Source organism: Pocillopora verrucosa, chromosome 3 (genome assembly GCF_036669915.1).
Source record: "Pocillopora verrucosa isolate sample1 chromosome 3, ASM3666991v2, whole genome shotgun sequence".
NCBI lineage: Eukaryota > Metazoa > Cnidaria > Anthozoa > Scleractinia > Pocilloporidae > Pocillopora > Pocillopora verrucosa.
Genome location: NC_089314.1, coordinates 8,331,277 through 8,353,652, shown reverse-complemented (window position 1 = coordinate 8,353,652; position 22,376 = coordinate 8,331,277). Strand labels below are relative to the sequence as shown.

At 36.3% G+C, this 22,376-nt stretch overlaps 2 protein-coding genes and 1 pseudogene across 4 annotated transcripts in view; all 3 read left to right on the top strand.

Annotated features, from left to right (window-relative positions):
* The window catches only part of LOC131782865 (uncharacterized), a 29,237-nt gene extending 7,647 nt beyond the window's left edge, over positions 1-21,590 (top strand). Inside the window, exons 9-10 of one of the 2 annotated variants that reach the window (XM_066163852.1) lie at positions 117-215; positions 21,153-21,590. In XM_066163852.1, the coding sequence (XP_066019949.1) occupies positions 117-176 (60 nt within the window). In that variant the 3' untranslated portion in view covers positions 177-215; positions 21,153-21,590. Of the gene's footprint in view, positions 1-116; positions 677-21,152 lie in introns of those variants that run through there. The other variant, XM_059099601.2, reaches the window with a different exon arrangement.
* On the top strand, positions 10,211-12,707 carry LOC136276765 (uncharacterized; annotated as a pseudogene).
* LOC136279761 (uncharacterized) lies at positions 15,521-21,192 on the top strand. 2 transcript variants are annotated; one of them, XM_066163850.1, is made up of 9 exons: positions 15,521-15,661; positions 15,866-16,171; positions 17,430-17,550; positions 18,040-18,204; positions 19,003-19,064; positions 19,386-19,432; positions 19,863-19,966; positions 20,533-20,592; positions 21,054-21,192. In XM_066163850.1, the coding sequence occupies exons 2-9, from the start codon at positions 15,875-15,877 to the stop codon at positions 21,140-21,142; spliced, it is 945 nt and encodes a 314-aa protein (XP_066019947.1). In that variant the 5' UTR covers positions 15,521-15,661; positions 15,866-15,874; the 3' UTR covers positions 21,143-21,192. The 2 variants fall into 2 exon arrangements, with proteins under 2 accessions (XP_066019947.1, XP_066019948.1); XM_066163851.1 differs by having other exon boundaries at positions 15,544-15,661; positions 15,869-16,171.
* Positions 21,591-22,376: the final 786 nt, after the last annotated feature.

Genomic DNA, 22,376 nt, shown 5'->3' with positions numbered 1-22,376 from the left:
GAAGAGTGTAGCATACTTTCGGTGATAATGGTTTAAAATATCTGATTCAAGAGAGCCTTGATGCTTAGCATGTTACAAACATATGCCTTTTCCGTTAATAATTTCATCCCAAACAGGTGACGGAAAACGTGCCCTGTATGGTTACACAATTAAGGGCAATCGTGGAGATACCCTAACAATGCGGGGATGATGTACGTTAAATAAACATTGGACAGGTGTTGGCATAGATAAATCTGATAGGATATGTAAAGTTACCTGATTTACACAACCTTAACTCGAAAATTTATCAAGGGGAAAATTATTTCTTACATAGCGTTCAAGGGAACAAAACCCCTTTCACAAACAGTTCGCCGTACTAGAGCTATGGATTAACCGAGGAATTGTACCGATGATGATTGATAGAACGATTTATTTGTAATTCCTATACGACTTAAGAGTTGCCTTCAGATTTATTACGGATTAATCTAGGACTGATTATAGTTAGAAGTTTGTAAAACGCTCTACACTAAACGCCATAACGGAAATTTATTCCTGCCTAACAGATATCTTGAGCATGCAAACAGTAAATAACTTAATAAAAGAAAAAAATACTTAGAATAAGTATTAACTACGTAAATAAAAAACTTGGTAAATCAATACAAAAAATTTAAAATTTGAACATAAATAAAGAAATGATTGCAAATACGATTGATAGGTCTTACTTATCTTAGTAGTGATGTATACTAAAGAAAGCGAGAGAAAACCAAGATTCGGGACGGCCATTAAATCCATGAAAACCATGCATTAAATTAGCAGAGTGGAATAACTTAAAAGTGATGAATTTCACAAGCGCAACTTTTCTGAGAAGGAAACTAGAAAAAATCCAGTTTAAGTTACCGTTAAATCCGCCATCTTTCTCATCTTATGGACGAATTACAAATGCTCGAAACAAACTGCAAATCCACGGTGCTGGTTTAATTTCAGTTATTTCGCAGTGCGTTATTACATTACTAGGCCCAGATAATCAAAACGGAGGCATTCGCCAATAAATAATGCATTTTTATAATTTTAAGGCGAAGTTTTAACGTCGTTCAGATTTCATTAAAATTTCCACCAGCTCCGTTAGGAAATGATTTGATTTAACGACAGTCGTTTATAGGCTAGAACATCTATAGTCAGGCACCATGCACTTTATTTCATAGCAAACTTATTTTAAGTTAACTCCGTGTGTCGAATTTAAGTTCTCTCGTGATAGGGATTCTGCCATACAGACCGTTTCCACCCAAACGTTTATACCCCGCGTGCGCTCATTCACCTTTAACTATACAAAAGAAGGTAGGATAAATATAAGATCCCAAGATCTTATCATTAATTTCCTTCCTGTCTGCCATACAATTCTTATGATGTTAGTTCAGAGGATTTGGTATGGATCAACTAAATAATCCTCCCGATGCTATTTTCTTTATTCTCATCGCTTGTGTACTTGATATCGGAAGGATATTGTGAGGGGATTCATGAAATTCTGTCTCGGTCATTCATGGGACGTCAAAGGGTTAAGAGAAGCGAGTATGTAGGTTTTGAATACTCGAAAGTCTATCTGTTTTACCTGAGAGCTGCAAGGAGAATTTCACTGCAATGAGTGAAGTCATGGTTTATGTTAATGCACACCATTCAATTGAGCACCAAACATCAAATTTAAACATGAGATTGCATCATGCTGGGGGATAAACAACTTCAGGCTGGCGAAGGGAAAAACTTTCATAGATATAAGAGACTGAAGGTACGTAATAGCTTTCATATATATATTTTGTAGCTTTTTATCCACATGTGGTTAATCATTTAGTGGGAGCCTTTAATTATTTTTGTTTTCAGTGAGCAACACCTCTAGCGAATAACGACCCCGAGTATGTCCAAACCAAGCTTAATCTGAACCAAAAGTCATCCTGGGATATGAAATGAATCATTGAAAATGTTACTAAAAACCAGACAGAGCTGACAGGTAACATGTAATAAAGATGATTTTTGATGGTAACAGCTAAGGAACAATCCGAAAACACGCCATTACGCGTTCCACACAACCTTTGCAAGCTATTGACCAACTGATAACCTAGCGGAAACCACAATCATGTCCCGAGTGTGCGATGAAGATACAGGAGCGGGTTAATCACGATTGTTATTTCAATATAATATTTCATTGTGTTTCTCATCGAGTCAAACAGATCCCTTAAGTGCACAAAAAGTAGAAAAAACTTGTGATACCAACGGAAAAAAAGCAAACAAAGAACTCAATACCGTTGTCAACACAAAACGAATTAAATGTTAAATATCTACGTAAATGAAAACACATGAAAAATCAATAATCATTAATATACATGGGCGATTGCAGGTTGGTTCACTAATCTTTCAAGAGATTTGTAAACTCCACTTGTTTTCCTTCAAACGCAGCAAACCATAGGCAACTTTCGTTTTGTTCAGAAGTTACGACACTCTAATAAATAACCTGATACTTTCAACTTTCGCGGCAAAATGCAAAACTTGTCCTTTCATTCATAAAGTTCATAAAATATCGGTCCCTAAGTGATCCATTAACGCCATCTGATCATTTCACCATGCAATTCATGTTGCAAAGGAAATATCAATACCCCTATATTCGTTAATTTCCACTAATCATTGAAACTAATTAATTGATTAATTGATTAAACATCATTTTACCTATTTTGAGGCGATTTACCTTGGTGAAACCCAAGAAAAACCGTGGGGGTGGTCTATCTGCCGATTTTTAGGGGTAAGAGAATTTCTCACATGAAGGCAAACCCCTAAAACACTCCAAAGCCTCCTTGCAGCATCCAAATGAAAGACTGGTTCTTATACGGAGCCTTGTAATTGCCATACATGTGTGCGTACAGCATCATATCCTGTGTGGCGTCATATTTTGGCGCACACTTTCTTACCTGCTCGAGACTTCTTTTTTGCTGTGCGCGACTTTTTTGCTGGCGCGACTTTTCTTCGCTGGTGCGACTTTTTTTTTTTGTTGCGCGACTTTTTTTTTGCTGGCACGACTTTTTTCGTGCTGGCGCGACTTTTTTCTCAAGCGCTCAGTTGTTAGAACGCTGTTAGTTTTATTGTTGGCTCAAACTACGGGCACGTATAGTTGTAAGCAAGATGGCTGACTCGTCTGACTCCGATCTAGAGAAAGTAAGTAGTGTTTTTAATTTAGTTCTGAATACTGTCGTATTCGTTCACGAACGGAGAAAATGACTCGATGGAATGCAGCTAGGTTTTTAGGCTTCGCTTTTTTCCTGCGTTGACAGTGTAAGTATCCTTCGAAAACACAAAAACCAGGCTATTCTCGAAAACCAAAACAGACAGAACAAGCTTGATTCTTACTTTATTTTACGCTGACAAGAAATTCAAGTAAAACTACCTCTTAATAAATATCTAATCCTGTATTTAGGTCAAAAGTTAAGCAAAAAATTCGTTTCAACCTTTCAAGTTGTAAACGCGAAAAAGCTAAAACAGGAGGAAGATCGCTCAAGATCTTACCTAATCAGTGCAAAATCTTGTTAGTATTGTACTTCATAAGATCTCGGAAGATCTTAGTGAGATGTTCAACCTTGGGGCCAGTTGATTTCTGGTGGGCACATGAATAATGATTTTAGAAAAAACCATTATCATGAAATGCAGTCTGTTTTAAACAATACTACCCTGTCCTTTTAGTGTTTTACTCTTATGATGTTGTTAATGCATTTACAGGTTTGTAACTTTCTACTACAACTAGGGAAGTTTTGGTGAAAGTGTATGTTGAGAAATTTGAGGAAAAAAGGTTATCATTTGGTTGTTTCATATCTAGCACCCCTCCAGGCCAGGTTTTGTGGGATTTGAGGGGGCATTGAAATTAACTCCTAAGCAGATACCTGTGAGTGGTCATAGCCAGCCAAAATCACTGGCTAGTCAATTCCTTTAGCTGGTTACCTTTGTGTCATTTTACCATCAACAACAACATATTCACAGAACACATTCTTTAAACCATCACGACCCCTTACGATTTCTTATCATCCTTCTACTTCAAAGGTTGTGCACTGATCAATAATATTGATATCTCAAATCTCCCCTCCCCCCTCACATACCACACCCAGACAAGGTGGAGATTTGACTTGACATTGTCACAGTGTTAAAAACTCCACACCACTGGCATAATAAACTACTAACTTCACTTGCATGTAATACAAATTATGACTTTAGTTCACAGTACAGACAAGAGCTTAAACAGTGAAGGCAGAAGAAGAAGCACCTCCATGGTGTTGCCCTCTTTTGGTTATAAAAATACCTTTATCTGTTACAACAGTTTTTTTTTCAGTGGAGGCCTACAAAAACCTATTCATTGGGCGGGACTGTAAAAAGTTGCCGTTTAGTCAAATGCGAATGCACTCAGTGACTTTCTCCGATGACACCGTCTTGTGTTCATTTTAGTCTCATTCATATATTGGTTTGATGTTTGTTTTCAATGGCCCTTACTTCCCAGTGGCATATTTTGTAATGACTCTTTGTTACTGTTTACTGGTGTTTTTAACGTCGAATACGCCTAGGACTTTTTACAAATTTTACCCTGACAAATGTCCGACTATTTTGGCTTATTCAAGGAGACACCTCGGGTATTCATGAGTCCATTCACTGTTTATTGCGATTGTGAACGCATTCACTTACTTACACATTAACATTGATTGTTATCATAGCCAACGTTTCGTGTTCACTCAGCATTAGAATAACCTGTTTTGTTATTTGATATCTGTTAACTCAGTTGAATTGGACACTGATTTCACCAAAGAGACCTATCTTATGTTTAAATATCTTTGTTCTATATAATGAATAGTGACTGGAAAATTCTGTCCCATGTTTCCCTTATTGCGTGCGCATCCTGCTTTTGACAAAAAGACGACAACAATGAAGCGTTTGAGATATAAAAGTGCTCAAGCAACGCTCAGAATAAATGACTCTTCTTGTTTTTATCCCAACGCCAGATGAAGAGATTTCTAATAATTTTTATACATTGAATAAATTGTAAATATGATCAGAAATAAATATAATGATTCAAGTTACTCGAGAGGTCATAAGTTACTCATTCTCTTCGTTTGATCCTCATTTAATCCTCTCTTGACCCATATAGAAATAAAACGGTATGGAATTTATTTTTCCAGGTTCTTTTTTGTTTACGGGCTTTTCGCTATCAGCATACTCAGTCCTTTTAAATGAGGATGTAATGCTTGCATCTTGTATAATTCTGTGTGTTAAGGATATGCGATTATATCGAAGGACCTCATCAAAAGATTTAAAAAAAAAAACTAGTGTAGATCGTGAAACACTTCCAAGTTCAGCATTTCCGTTGACTGTTCCATAATCACCTCACGTATAGCATTTCCTTCTGAGTTGCGGTATATCCCAAGACTATCCGGCGGATGTCCGTGACAATGTATAACCGTACAAAGCTCGTCCCTCGTAACTAACTGTTAGTTTACAAATGAACTGAGAGGGGGGGGGGTAGTTACAAATGAAATATAACAAATGTATCAAATGTAGTTACAAACGGTAGTTACAAAAGATAAACTTGATTAGCAGCAAACCATTGGCAAGTGCTATAGTGATACCAATAACGATGATAATAATGGTGTTCATAACAGCATTACACTTTCTATCACTGGGGCGAATCCACTTTACAACTAATAACTTTTCATCTAAGCCCTAAAATACAAACAAATTGGAAATTAAATACGAGGTGTCGTTTAAAAACCGTAATTGGCAGGCTTCAAGACCAGTCACTCGATATACAAAGCGCAGCCAAGGAGGGGAACAACGGAGAAATACATCTAGTGATACCAGGGTGGAGGGCTGAACCTTATTACTAATACTCAGCATAGTATGTCAGTTTATTATTATTCACTCTTTAACGTTACAATTTATTAAAGGAAATAGCTCAGAAAAAGCTCAAAGAAATAGTACGTGAAGAGCCTGGAGGCTGATAACTTGTTAAATTTTCGAGTCGTCCGCCCATTTTGATCGAGTTTACATGTATCAATGTGAGGAAATATGACAGCTGGCTAGGAAGATCTACCGCCTGATATATCAATGCAACGTTAATTAGAGTTTTCTCTTGCTCCCGGGTTACTTTCCACAAGATACAGCGCACGCACGGGTATGAATTTATTGGGACCTATTGGATTTCAATAAGTGATACTGACTACCACCATCATCAGAGCCATTACAAATTCCTCAAATATTATTGATGCCTTCGCTGCTTCATTTTCACTCACTGACCATTCTGTACAATTTGCTGTAATCGGACATCTGTAATCAGACAGTTAAAGTAGCGAATCATACTAAGTCCACTCAGCTAATCCAATAATCACAGAAATGACCAAAATAGCCATAGCAACAACCACTTATCCAAGGTGATTAACGAGTCAGACAAAAAAAAAATCGGACTCCACTCGGTCCTATTACCACTATTAATTACAATGTATATGACTTTATATATCGACTGCCATGAATAGTTAAGTCAATGATATTAACTTTATCTTATTATATCAAGGCTCCAGTGCTTCCACATTATTCAAAATATAGAGAGAGCGGAGCGGAAACGCATGACGGAGGCTTGTCTGATTATTTTATAAACACCGCGCATAGATTCCTACAAGTCTACCACACCTCCTACAAATCGAAAATCACGCCTTAGCTGAGTAGATATTCTTCCCCTCAGTCGAACACTTTGTCATCTTATTATCTACTCACTCACCGTATTCCTGGAGTCTAGACGACAACCATCGATGGCCACACTCCCCATCGTCCATCGAACACTAGAATAAGTCAAAAAAATGTGAAAAAGGAAAGACATAATTTTCAACACCTATGTCAGGCCAGAAATTTCTCTAGGGGACCCTCTTGTCGCCTCGTGCTTTGCAGAGAAATTGGGTCGGCGTTTTAAGCCTCAACCTTTCTTTTGATCATCTCTAATCATGTTTGATCTCGCTATTGGTACTATTTCAGTGACGGTTTGGAACACAGGATGACGGAAACACTGGCCAAATGGCAGCAAAATTAAACAACCTGAGACCGAGGAAAGCCCACATCTTTGTTTTGGAAAATTTACAGCAGAATAATCGTGCCATTCGAAGAAAATAAAAAAAACACAGCAGTTGTATAAGCTTAGCACCGTAAAAATAATGATTTGCTTGTTGAAGGGAATGAAAAAGAAACGATCATATGGGAAAGTAAACAGCATAATCCATATAAGCAAGTAGTCTTTTCCTAATACCTCAGAGTCCAAACTTGTCATCGAATTGAATCTACCTCTCCACCTTTTGCAATGGCTTTGTTGTTGTTGTTTAATTCTTTTTCAATTACATTTTTTTTGTTTTGTTTTTGTTTATTTTTGGATTAGGGGATAATTATGCTTATCAGCATAACTATAATTATTATTATTATCATTGCTCTAATTATTATTATAATGATTATTATTATTACCATTATTATTACATATGCATGTCCAAAAACAAAATAACCCTTTGCGATTTTACTAACCACTATGACATCTGTGTGCAATGTGATATCCCACGTCAATACTTGTGCAGTGATTCGTCTCCCAAGTATATGGATAAGAATGAGAAACAATTATTCGCGGACAACTACAAAAGAATGATTGATAATAGTTATTTAAATGTTGATTAGAATTCCCATAGGTCATAAGAGTAAACACGAAGGGACTGAAAATCAAAGAGGTTAAAAGGGCGGACAGCAATCAAACACGCGAGTTACACAAAAGTAATCAAACTTTAAGCTATTTACAAACTAAAATTTAAATATTGTATGACATGGAGAAAAAGGGTATGGAGTACTTGAACCTACTTTCCCCGGCTGCAGGTTGAATTTAATTTTTCCGGTCCACTGGGTATCTTGGTCAAAACAGAACAAAAAGACAATTACAGAAATGACTGAATGAAAAAAAAAGCAATATGTATCGAGAGAGTGACAAGAGAGAACTATTTTATCGTGTTCAAAACATTCCATATAATATTCGTACTTGGAAATAAGTCGTAAGAATGCCATTATTCGTCAATATGTCCACTCTAAACGTTCCTGGAAAAATATGGATATTAGGAAGAGGTATGTATAGTTTCAATATCAAATTAAATGTGGTCCTAATTTAAGGTATACTTCATTTTGCGCGTGTCCGTTAAGGTAAAAATGTAAAGTTTTAGAACTGAAAAGAATGGAACAAGGGCTGCATGTGTAATTGCAACTGGTGTGCTTATTCCGCTTTGGCGCCACTTGCAGATTTAATCTAACTCGGCAACAAAGTGAAATGTGACTGTTTTGAGAGGGGTAGGGGCTAATAACTGTGGTGCTGCGCTGTTAGGGTATATCAACATAATCTGGTGTTATGAAATGAGTTAATAATGCAAATTGGCCACTGTAAAGAGTTTCTGAAGGAGACGTGGTCAGGCTAATAGAGGAATTGTGGGTTGTCGGTGTGGTTTATAGAATCTCTATTCTCGTGTTTTTCATGTTAAATGTACCATGTAACAATCAGTAGTGTGGCTCTATATTTCTGTACATAAACCACAAGCTGACCACAATCTGTAGCTGTTTTACACTATTAAAAGAACAGAAAAATTAGGAAAATTAAGAAAGCATGCTCGTAAATTTGTATAAGCTTCGGTTTTTAATTCTTCATTTTTTTGGTTTGATTTTTTTTCTTCATAGTCACTCATACCATTTTTTGGTTTCCATACAGTTTTGCATTAGTTTTAAACAAGAGAAAATAAGGTCTAATTATTTTTCCTTGTTCTCGAATAGTGTTTGTGTCAAAATGCTCTCTTTTGGATGAGCCACTCTCGTCCCTCTCGATAATTTATTAACAGGCTGCTTGTTGTAGACATTCCCCTACTCGTTCAACGAAAGTCTAACCTAATCCAATTACGATAAGAACTTTGCCAATTTAATTGTTTATCTTTTTATATGTTTTTACCCGTCATATCAAGTGTGCCGCATTTTTCTGTCTGGAGAAAAAAGAGAATCACAACAAAAGAACTAGGCTCACGAACGACGTGTCCGAGTCCTTTTCCATCGGCCCTTGTCAAGATATTTAATTCGTCCATTTTTTTAACAAAATGAACATCACCTCTACCAGCGGGCATATCAGTACACAGTCCCCATGAGCTGATTTACACAATTTGGTCTACCCAATCGAAAAAGCAGAACGAATTTAAACTGCTTTCGATGTGTAGAACCCATCATTCTTGTTCCATTCTGTTCCTGTACCATTTCGAGTGTTCGCCGTGGTAATACGTTTCTCTTCCTGCAAGTAGAGGTTGTTTAATTCCTAACGAAAAAATGGCTTTGGCAAAAATTACATGAAATAAAGAAACAAATGGCAACAGATAGTTTAGGTCGTACAGCCATTAGACTTTGTCTGCCAAGTTTCCCAGACACATAACAGGTAACTATTCGAACTTGTGGGTAGAGTATGTCTGTTTGGCAGGTAGTGTTTGTAAAAAAATTTTCTTGCCACCTATACTGTTTCTCATTGAAGTACTACGGAACACGGAATTTGTTTTTTACGCCGCGAGAAATGAAGAAGAGTAAAGTGGCGATTCCATGCTGCGTTATAATATTAATTTTATTACTTTGCAAGCCGTATCAGCAGCCGGAGTTACTAATTCATATACAAACTTTCTCACGATAGTTGTTCTGAAAATCCATATTTAGAATTTCATTGATGTATAAATGTAATTTCCTAACGTTTCAATTTTGTCAAAATAGTAAAAACCATGCACAAAACCATGATCGATTTGTTTTCGTTGCAAAGATTCAACAAGGGTATTAAAAATCCGTTGCAGAAACATAGCGGAAACGAAGAACAGCGGGAACGTCCGGACGTAAATATGACGGAAACATGAGTTGACATTTCCGTTCCGGAAACATGACTGAAACTTGATAGCATCGCCAAGACTTGGTATAACACGTTTCCGCAAAACGTAAGTGTGGCGGAAACATGAAGCTCTATGTTTCCGTCACATTTAAGAAATGCGGAAACGTGGGATTTCATCGAGGAAAACTGGGTTAGCTTGGCAGCGCATGCTTCGAATGAAAATGTACCGCCAGATTTAAAAAGGGGAATAAATTTGGCACATTTTGATATTTAATTTGATGGAGTTTGCGCCGATTGTGGCATAGCAAAATGACTTCGAATGTACTCTATCTTGTTCCCTGCTTTCTTTTTGCTTGCTGCGTGACGGTGTCTGCAATAGGAGACCACTTTGAAAGTGAAAATGGCGATTCAAACGTGAAGTTCAGCCGGGTTTGTCCTTCGTATATTTACGAAATCAACAAGTAAGTAAAATTATTTAAATATGTAATTATATTTTGAGGCGGTCAATCACTAGAAATTTCTGAAATTGAATAATTTTGCCTTGCTTCTTGTATTTATTCTCGCAGCTATTTAGTTCATATCATTTCAAAGGAGAAAGAAAAAGCCGGGAAATCTGTTACTGAAATTATAGAGAAAATTTTAAAGGAATCGGGCATCAAAGGAGTCGTGGTGAATAGCCGAATAATTAATGCCTTGAGGAAAAAAATTGGCTACTAAAGGGCAAATTTGATTCCATGAAAAAGAAGGGAGGTGCGAGCGTTCGTAGGCTGCTTGATCAGTGGAAATCAACAACATATGCATTCACGTTATGTGTACTATCAAGAGTTGGACAAAGCCTCTTTACTGCAAGAGAATAAGGAGGTTCGGGGGCAGAAAAGAGTCCTTGAGGAGAATGTTGTCAATGAAGTGGCAAAAAGGCTCAAAATGGAGGAAAAATTCTAGCAAGCTCTTGCCAAATCAGAAAAGTCTAGTGGTTTTTACAAGTAGAGATTTAAGGATTTGGCCAGAAAGGTTGCCAGGATGAATTAGAAAAATTTAAGAGGCCCACAAAAGAATAAGAGCTTCTGTCAGTGAATATACACAAAGGCACCAATCTAGAATTAAAACACAACTTAAAGATAGATGTTATTCAACACTCTCTTTTATGGGAGAGTATGATTTTATAGCAACCAAGGTAGAGATATTAAATGCTGAAACCCAAGAGTATGACAAACTTCATTGATGAAAATGAACTTCCATTTACTGAAAGGAACCCTAAAACACTGAACAGTGATGAAATTGATGATATTAATCTATGGATTTACATAAAGGATAAGTATAACATTTCTGACCAAGCTTGGAAAGAGTTAGCTATAAAGGCTACTGATATGCCAAATGCATACAGGATAAAAAAGAATATTACCGATTTAAATGCCAAATGGAAGTTGAAACCCACCTCAGGTGAAGCTAAAGGAGTTCAAATTTCCCTGAAGGATAGCCTGAAGGAACAAATTCAAAGGCATAAAATTAAAGGAGATCTGGGCGAACAAGAAACATTCGAAAGAGACTCAAGGCAGTGAACTTCACTCATGCCATCTTAAATGAAAAGGAAAATGCCATGAGTGAAAAGTGGAACTATGTGCTGGCAATTATCAAAACAAAAGAGACCTATGACAATCTGAAAGAAAGTCTTTCAGATATTAAAACTGAAATGGCTCAGTTAAATGAAATTGAGGTTGACAATGTTAAATACAAGATTAAGTACTTCATAGGGGGTGACTGGAAATTCTTGGCTTGCATATGTAGCTTAGGTGCTGCAAACCAAGATTATGCTTGCATTTGTAGCAAATTTCCAAGGGAAGAAAGGTATAATGTAACAAAAACCTTGTCTCTTATTGATAGGCACTATGGGACAGGGACATGTGAGAAAATTGCTAACCATTCAAGAGCAAAGAAATATAACTGTAACTCATGCCCATTCTTTGATTTTATTCCAATGGATCATGTAATCATTGACACCCTACACTTATTCCTGAGGATTTCTGACAATTTATTTGAGCTCCTCATTAGGGAACTGAAAAGGCAGGATGCTATTGATAAGGTGAAAACGTTTCCTTGTGGCTTCAACAGGGAAAAATATAAACACATGGCTGGTTATGAACATTTTCTTAGGCAGACAGGAATTTCATTTGAATGGAGAGTGGAATCAAACACAAAAAAGCTTGAAAACAGGGATCTCACCGGACCAGAAAAGTTCCATGTCATCCAAAATATTAATATTCAGGCACTCCTTCCAAATTTTGAAGATAACAAGAAATTAGAAAAACTATGAAATGATTTTATGGAAATTATTGAGGATCTGAAACTTGACTTCCCTACAGATGAGCCAATTGCATCCCTTACCACAAAAATAAAATTGTGGTTTCAACAATTCCTCTCTCTATATCAAGCAAAAGATGTGACACCCTATATGCATGCTCTCTACCATCACATTCCAGAATTTTTGAAACTGCATATCAATGTAGCACATTTCAACCAGCAAGGCATGGAAAAATATAGCAACATCCCCTCTAAAGACTACTTTAGGTCTTCAAATCACAGAGGAATTGCTGCACTAGAGCAACTGTTTTTCAAGAAACAAAGAGTTCAATTCCTGGAAGCTGCTGGTTGTGAAAGAGTCAAGAAATCAAACAAATGCTCCAACTGCCAAGATCATGGTCATACTATCAAGACATGTACAATGAAATGCAAACTTTATGATCATACTGTCTGCTTTGGACACCTTGAGAAAGTAGACAAAAAGTGGGTGCAAAAATGCACACTTTAAAGTGATTTTACATTACAGCTACCAATGCTTGTCCTTCTGGATGGTCTGATGGTTCACTTTCAGTTTCACTTTCATAGTTTTTAAATTCTTAAATATCAATCCATATCAATAACTGAGACCAGTTATAATCATGCCTTAGAAAAACAAATGTTGTTCGCAATAATCAGCACGATATTTAAATATATTATCATGATCTATTAGGTAACCTATGCAGAATTATTTTACCATGGATTACAATGTAAATATTTGCAAACTAATTTTTTTTGTTAAAAAGACAATAATGTTGTATAATAAATCAGTTAGCATATTTCCATACACTGCCTACTATTCCCATCACCTTCAACAAAAGTAAAGACAAGCATAGACGCATCCTCAACCTCGCATTTGACATACTTGCCACCAATATATTTGTATTCTTGTATATTTACAAGGGGTTTTCTTTGTTATCCAGAATCGAACAATATTTTTCTCCACGTATGCAAAATCGCAACTAGAATTCATTATTCTCTCGTCCCACTTTGAACCAAGAACACCATCTAAAAGTCAGTTGCGCTGTAAACATCTTTTCCTCGTTGTGAAGTGCTCAGAGTGACTTGAGCAAGTCCTGTGGAAAATTTCATCTGGATCGACATTCATTTCAATTCGTACCTCAGGATCATCCCTTCGACCAGACCATAGCTTTCGCTTGATAGCACGATACAACTGACCGAGAAAAATATTTTTCCTGTCTTCCATCGATCCTTCATCATTGGGCAGAAACACTTTTTCTAATCTAACAAAAGGAAAGTAATCCCTCTCGCAGTCATAGTTGCACCACTCATCAAATTCCTCGCTGAAACCCACGAAGTGAATTTTTATCTGTTTTCACTCATTATTCACGTCTACAATATTGACTTCATACAAATTTTTGTCTATCTTTCGTCGCTTTCCCACTCTACCAACATTAGCAGGGCCCATCTCATCGAAATCATCCACAAACCGTTTCGGCGCACGCGACATTCGTTTCGGCCGGTCCGTCATGTTTAGACACAACGCAAGCGCAGTGACAGTGTACTTCATGTAACGATCACCGTAAGCAAATGTCCCCTTTAGTGGGCTTTGTGTTTGTGTTTTGTCTTTTTTTCCTAACGCGTATCTTCACCACGCAGATTCGCGACTAATAGTCATTACTTTCGATTGCGTTGCCACATAATTTTCTTTTTTTAAACAACGATCATTCTTTAAATAAAAAATGAAAAGAAAAGAAAAGAAAAAGAAAATAACAACGACGGTGAGAGAAAAAGAAAGCGCATAAGCGACCAAATATAAATGTGAAATCTTTTCCTCGTATCTATTTCTTCAGTGGTAGATATTTACTATACAGACCGTTTTGACGGTCGGGCGACGTGTATATTGTGTGTTACTACCTTTTATTCCACCAGACTACGAGTAGAAAATACTAGAACAAAAAAATGCAATCATATATTAAATAAATGGCAATTATGCATAACTTAGAGACAAGTTCACAGCAAAATGCCAGTGTTTAAGCTGGCCAAGTTCACAACATAAACTTTAGAAGAGATAGCCTGTGGTTTTGAGTGATAGAAAGTGTATAAATTAGGTTTTTACAGGGTTTGAGTTGGATTAATTGTACTGATTGGGGTATACATGCTAATTCATATTATGTATGTGCAGGTCAAGCCATTGACGTTTTTCTGGCTCAGGATGACTAAATTAAGCAAATAGGTGCTTCCAATGGGCAAATGGCTGCTGGCACTCAATATTTTTCATAAATAATAGTTTAGTCAAAATGGATTTCTCATTCAGTGAAAATGGTTATTTTCTCTCTTCGGTGAGCTTTTCTTTCTACGAATTTCGACCCCGACATGAACAAATATGCAAACATGTTTACGTTGCTCGCATACAGTAAGATGTTGCGAAATAGACTGTTATTGGGTCTCTTCCTAAAAATTTATTCCGATGCGTTATTGAAATAAAAGGGGTAAACTACTGGTTTGAAAAAGAAAAACTTCATCGTAAAAGTGCAATATTGTTCTATTTCCTTGACGAAACCTGCTTGAAATTTTTATCGATTCGTTGAACATATCAAGTTATCGAAAACTGGACCATGAGCCTATCATACATGCAATGTACTGATCCATCATCCCCCCAACTGATTATCAGCATCATCATATTGACTGTAACTTTCCGAAAATTTTAACAATTTAATTTTCATGTTCACTGGCTAAGGTTGAAAATTAAAAAATTCAGAGACTCATGCAATGTCAAGTGGATAATGGCATTGTTAATTTTTAATGAAATGTTTTAAGCAATAGTTATCATACGTTCAATTTTTAGATGAAGGTTCTTTGTCTGTTTACTTTATTGAGACGTTAAGAGCAAAATTGCTGACAACCTTTGTTCACTTTCTTCGTGAACTGATGAAGGTGTAGATATAAACTTTTCAAACCAGGAGAGTAAAAAAGATATAACTTATAATTTAATTTACTAAATAAATAATTAATAATGTGTGGAAAATCTGCGACGAATGCATATTTTTCATTAAAACACTCCGTATTATCACACTATACGTGGTGATTCCAATAGCTAGCAATGATTTCCTTTAAAAAAAACATGAAATAAAAATAAAAACAAAGAACCAAAACAACAGAGTAACCGACACACTTCTAGAAAAATGCGTCTTCACAGGACGTAGGTGGATAATATGACATTGTTAATTTTTAATGATATGTTTTGAGCGATAGGTATCATGTGCCCATGAAGAGGTTCTTTGCCTTGTTTACTTTATTGAGATATTAAGAGCAAAATTGTTTGCACTTTTCCCTTGAAGCATTTATTCCCGTATATTAAAAACACTCTAACTGGATTTCACTATCCGTTGTTAATTACTTCTCGTGATCTGTGCTCGAATCTTGCAAGCTCCTGTGGAGGACCTGAAAAGTGCAACGCCTACCGTAAGTACACTATGTGGAACTATATTATTTTGAAAGGTTTCCAACGGTCATGGTACGCTGAGTTTGGCTGCACCAGCCGGCGAGAATTCCTTAAAAATCTTCTACGTATTAACACTCGCGTTTAGGCAATGATGAAATAAATCACAATTTATGTATTGAGTATTAAGTTTATTTCAATCAAATTTTTGTTTCTTATCTTTTCAGTAGAAAACCATGCATCTGTGTTATTTTGGTGTGTTCATCGTCATATGCCAAGCACAGCTTACCCAAGCCATTGCGCAGTGCGTTCGCCCCACATATTCAGAGTATGGTCATCATCTTTCCGGTCACGTTATTACAACAAGTAAAACTTTCAGCATTAACGAGTGTGTGATGTTTTGCTTGAACGAGTCTCGCTGCAAGAGTTTGAACTTTCGTTTAAAAGATAAGTCATGTGACTTGAATTCTGCAAACAAACGTACTCATCCAAGGGATTTTGGTCCGAAAGAAGGATCAGTTTATATGAACAAGGTATGGTATTGGCGAATTCTATAAAAAGAAATTAAACGAAATAATGTTTATCTGGCAGTACATATCGAAAAATTATGCTATTTATTTCTAAATCCGTGATCCTCCCACAGTTATGCTGACTTGAGAGACAATAATGTTTTCATATATTTGTCGTCTCACTTTTGCCGCCTGTGATTGGCTCACATATAGAATCAGAAAATGACCTCGCAGTATCTTAATGTGTTCCTCAAATACGATTCAAAATTTCAGGTTCGATTAATAAAATCTCTATCCACGCGTATCCTTTTCGGTTTAAAAAGTGAGATTTCTGCCTCTGGTTCAGCCTTTTGTCCAAACTTGAGAAGAAAAATACTCTTGTATTAGGCTTCGTTGTTTCACGATTGCGATCAACTAGTGAATACATCCTTTCCCGAATAACCGAAAACATTTTGCAATTATTATATGAGATGCATTTGTGTTATTGACCAACCATCTTTCTTGGATGGTTGTTTGTTAAAATAGGGCGTGGTACAAATATTAGCAACAGAGAAATAAGTAAACAAATAAACAAATGCGTGAATAAATAAATGATTGAATAAACGAAGCCATGTAGTCAATAACACATCAAAACACAACATAACAACTTTATTTATTAAGTGTCGATGTCTTCAGCTTAGAGAGAGCTATTTGGGAACACTAAAAAATAATAGGAAAAAACAATTATAAAATGAGTTTATACAGGGTATTATAAGGCAAATTCATAATTCACTAAAGATCTAAAATTTATCAAAACTTAAAATTTAAAAGTTAAAAGTTACAGAGTTGTCCCCGCTAAAATATACAGAAAAATGCTAAAAATATTTTTCAAGGATTTGATATTGAATAAAATGCACCGACCGGTCCAGGATTTGTGCTTACATCACCGCAGGACGAGAGACGCTGTAACCTGAAAGTTAAGTCAGAATTTGGGTAGCGACTAATTCTCATAGCAAAGTAGCCTTTCGGGCGAGTAGTGCATGCGACATGTCGGATATTATGTTGTCGCGAACTTTGATAGAAAAGAGCCTCCTTAGTATAGGTAACCTCCACAAAACGGTGCCCGTTGATAGAGGCCCGGGTCAGTCGCGTATTAAGAGAGTAAAATTGCTTCAAAGTAAGAAACAGAGGCATAGCATGTTGACGATGAAGGACCCATCACTAATCCGACCGCTATGAGTACGTAACCATAATCTACGATGGTTATTTCTGCCAATAACCATCTATAATCTATAATCTACAGGATGATGGATTCAAATCTTGTTCAGAAATTCTAAAGGAATTGCCTCATGCTGAAAGCGGCTACTATTGGATAACTATTGGAAATAGAGACGCACAAGTTTACTGTGATATGGAAAAACATGGTATGTACAAAAGGATAAAATAAAAAGCAAAGAGTAAATTGTACTTTAAAAAACCTTAAATCTGCCTCTGGTAAGAGAGAAAGGTTACAAGTTCTGTTACTGTTTTTGCTCAGTGGCAGTGTAGCTTTAGTTGAAATTTCGGCCAATGCACTGAGGTTGAATTGTCACTTTTGCCAGTGATAGAGCCTTTGAGTACCTTTTCAATTTAAAAAATTAACAAATAAAGGTATATATTGAGGTTTTAGTTGTTTCTCATTTACACATTTATTCATTTAATATTTTTCTTTTTCTCCCTTCTTGCTCTAAGAAACGTTACCAGCAAGGCTACCTACCATAAAATCGTGAAATTCCCTTTTAATGCTATCGGAAAGTTTATCACCGAGTAAGCGTCCTATCTACAGTTTTCTCAGCTCGCGTTTATATTTATCGAACAAAGACAACGTTTATAAACTGAAATGCGGCTACATTTTGTATTTTGATTTTATGCAGGCGGTGGATGGACCTTAGCCGTGAGTATCAGTTCCAAGAACAACGATCATCTTCAAAACGCAGCCAACAACTGTCTCAACTCCGTACTGTGCGTTCCTTTTACGCACAAGAACCAGGGTAGAAAGTTGAGTGACAGTGATATACATGAAGTAGCAAAGGAAGAAGGTGAATATGCAAAAAAAGACAAACAGCAATAATGATAATAGTAACAAACATGGTAATAACAGTATGACATAAAGAGCGCCTATATTGAGGATCCAATATTGATCAATCCACATTCTGAGTTGACATATTGTGTTTGAATAGCTCTTTTTATGTGCATTATAACATTCTTATTTATAACTCATTATAAATCATTGTCAAGACCCCTCCCTATTCAATGTTGCATTTTTGCAGCTCAACGATAACGGGAATCACCAATCATCAATTGCAGACTGTAAAGATTAGTCTTCTGCGATTCGCAAAGCGGCCGGCGCTTCGCGAAACTCATCCAAGCTAGACCTTAGTCAGTTAACAAAGTGATCAGTGAAACAAGCAGAAATAACTGGTATTTTCAACGATCTGATAAATCAATTGAAAATTTTCTCTAAATGACAAAATGTCTCCTGTTTTATTTATTTATTTTTTAATTTTTTATTTATTTATTTACTTTACTACTTAAAACAGCTAACAGGTTAACAGTAATGCATATAAAGGTTTTCTATTCCTGAAATATTGGTTTGGAATTATTATCTGAGTGGGTTTGTCAAGTGAAGGTGAAGGCTGAGTATTCAGCTATGACTTTACAAAGCGAGATTAGTTATTCACTATTGTTATGGTAACAACATTCAGACACGATCGGTCTTACATCTATATATCAAAATTTTGTCTTGAAAATGTAAGGGTATACACTTAAATCACTTTATAATGGGTAACGAAACACTTCTTTTCATTGCAGTCAAATGTATTTTTGCGTCTTTCCAGGAACTTTTAGGGTCGATGTGTTACAAAGTGATGGCACTTTCTTGCATACAGTATTTTATCGGGTAAATGTCTGATACTCATTTATTTGATCATTTATTCCATACGTTATTTTACGGAAGACGACTTCGTGAAAAATGTACCGAAGCTGGAAGGTAACGAAATTTATTCAAAACCAATACGATGAGCGAATAATTGAACACAGAATGTTTCTAAGATGAATTAAAGCTGTTACTTCAATCTCGTTTCCTTTTTTATGGAATCAGAGCATGTCGTTGATAGCAAGAGCATGAATTTTTAAGTGGTTAGTTTAAGAATATGAAAAAGTAAAATAAGCTCGTCACGAACATACTATGAATTAGTCTCGTTTTTTTCTTACTTTTAAGATACCCAGTGGGCAAAACAAATTCAACTCAACATGTCATCAGGGAAAGTAAGTTAACTATTTTTGTTTCTATTAATCGTTTTTGCCCAACTTGATTGTGGCATTTCAAACAGCAATACCAAAAGGCAATCTTAGAAAGCGCATGTATCACGAAAAGAGTGCTATGGAATTTGGGTGTTTATTTGAACAACAAAAAGTGCTTCTCGTTGAAAGAATAAAGTTGACATCAATATAGCACAGAGCCGGAACACGATTAGCGTGGCGATAAGGGAGATCGTTCCTAATGTCAAGCTATACCCATAAGCCGTCACAAATTCTCGACACTTCCCCAACTTATTATAGTTTAACGCATTTGAAGTTCTTTCTTAGTGTAAAACTATGAAAGACTGGCTGACCGCTTCAATTCCCAATGCGATATAGGGCTGTTGCTTGATTACTTATTCTGAAAAAAAAGAAAAAAACCTTTCTTTTATTTCAGTTGTCCACGTATTATCGTATCCCACTCCTATCCAAATGGTTGGGAGAGTAGCAGCTGCACAGGGATTGAAAAGGGATATCTTATCGCGCCGAACAACTACTGGGGTAAGTAAATATGTAAAAAGGTAAATGTGTTTGTGGACATGTAATAGTTTTGCGGATTGCGTATTCCCAGCGTGTGTAAAAGCCTGTTCCAAGCGTTCAATGTGACAAAGCGGAGCGCGATCTTTAAACGACACGATGATAAAGGCGGAACCAAAAACAAAGGAGGCTTGAGTCGGGGCCTGCCACGGACCCGTTTCTTTTTGCTCCGCAGTTACTATTGCGCCATTTACTTTCGCGCTTTGTTTTACTTATTGAACATCTGGAACAGCTTGGCGTTTAAGTAAAACCCTCTCTTCCACTACGAAGGAAGAAACGATGACACAGACCGTAGTAACCCTTGGGAGCATCCAAAGGAGCAAGTACTTGCAAAGACAAAGGGGATCTTCCAGGCATTTTGGCTGACAGAAACTAAAAGCCAAGTAATCTCAATTGCTTACCAGAGCAAAGCATATAAATAACAGAAGCTATTCATAGCAACGCCAGGAAATGCAAGCGATTAAGTTTCACTTTTCAGTATTTGAACACCCTTTGACTTATTGTGCGAATTTGTTTAAAAATAACTGTAGTTTTTGATGGACATGATAACGCAGAGTGCAGCGGCCCGACTTGGACATCGTCCCAATACGGTGAGTAATAATAATAAGATAATAGATATGAGATAGTAGTTTCCACAATCAGTTATTATTTATGATAATAAGCAAATATTACTGTAAATTTTTTAAAGCTAATTTACTACCATCTTTGACTTCTTTCTCTTGACCAAACGAAATAAAGCGTTATTCCCCAATAGTCAGATAGACCGAGTTTCTTTGGATGGATCTAGGGAACAGCTCCATGTGAATTTTTACAATTTATTCCTCAACCTTTTCTATGTTTTGCTTTTGCTTGTTTGTTTGTTTCTTTTTCCTTTTGTTTTTGTTTTTTTTAATCTAGTTTTCCCTTACCTTTTCCTTTTTCCCCAGTGGTAGTTCGAAGAGTGTAGCATACTTTCGTTGATAATGGTTTAAAATATCTGATTCAAGAGAGCCTTGATGCTTGGCATGTTACAAACATATCATTTTTCCGTTAATAATTTCATCCCAAACAGGTAACGGAAAACGTGCCCTGTATGGTTACACAATTGGCGGCAATCGTGGAATATACAATAACTATGCGGGGATGATGTACATTAAATAACATTGGACAGGTGTTGGCATAGATAAATCTGATGTGATATGTAAAGTTACCATGATTTACACAACCTTAAATCGAAAATTTATCAAGGGGAAAACTATTTCTTACATAGCGTTCAAGGGGACAAAACTCCTTTAACATACAGTTCGCCGTAGTAGAGCTATGGATTAACCGAGGAAATGTACCGATGATGATTGATAGAACGATTTATTTGTAATTCCTATAAGACTTAAGAGTTGACTTCAGATCTATTACTGATTAATCTATGACTGATTATAGTTAGAAGTTTGTAAAACGCTCTGCACTAAACGCCATAACGGAAATTGATTCCTGCCTAACAGATATCTTGAGCATGCAAACAGTAAATAACTCAATAAAAGAAAAAAAATGATTAGAATAAGTTATTAACTACGTAATTAGAAAACTTGGTAAATCAATACAAAAAATTTAAAATTTGAACATAAATAAAGAAATGATTGCAAATACGATTGACAGGTCTTACTTATCTTAGTAGTGATGTATACTAAAGACAGCGAGAGAAAACCAAGATTCGGGACGGCCATTAAATCCATGAAAACCATGCATTAAATTAGCAGAGTGGAATAACTTAAAAGTGATGAATTGAGCAAGCGCAACTTTTCTGAGAAGGAAACCAGAAAAAATCCAGTTTAAGTTAACGTTAAATCCGCCATCTTTCCCATCTTATTGGACGAATTACAAATTCTGGAAACAAACTGCAAATCCACGGTGCTGGTTTAATTTCTGTCATTTCGCAGTGCGTTATTACATTACTAGGCCCAGATAACCAAAGCGGAGGCATTCGCCAATAAATAATGCTATTTTTATAATTTTATGGCGAAGTTTTGACGTCGTTCAGATTTCATTAAAATTTCCACCAGCTCCATTAGGAAATGATTTGATTTAACAACAGTCGTTTATAGGCGAAAACATCTATAGTCAGGCGCCATGCACTACATTTCATAGCAAACTTATTTTAAGTAAACTCGGTGTGTAGAATTCAAGTTCTCTCGTGATAGGGATTCTGCCATACGGACCGTTTCCACCCAAACGTTTATACCCCGCGTGCGCTCATTCACCTTTAATCTACAAAAGAAGGTAGGATAAATATAAGATCCCAAGATCTTATCATTAATTATCCTTCCTGTCTGTCATACAATTCTTATGATTTTAGTTCAGAGAATTTGGTATTGGATCAACTAAATAATCCTCTCAATGC

What these genes read in the sequence shown, in the direction of transcription:
- LOC136279761 (XM_066163850.1), top strand. Translation starts at nt 15,875, where the DNA reads ATGCATCTGTGTTATTTTGGTGTGTTCATCGTCATATGCCAAGCACAG. An exon ending in CGCGCCGAACAACTACTGGG is followed by an intron (nt 19,967 to 20,532) that starts GTAAGTAAATAT and finishes AAATAACTGTAG; the next exon opens with TTTTTGATGGACATGATAAC. An exon ending in TTGGACATCGTCCCAATACG is followed by an intron (nt 20,593 to 21,053) that starts GTGAGTAATAAT and finishes CATCCCAAACAG; the next exon opens with GTAACGGAAAACGTGCCCTG.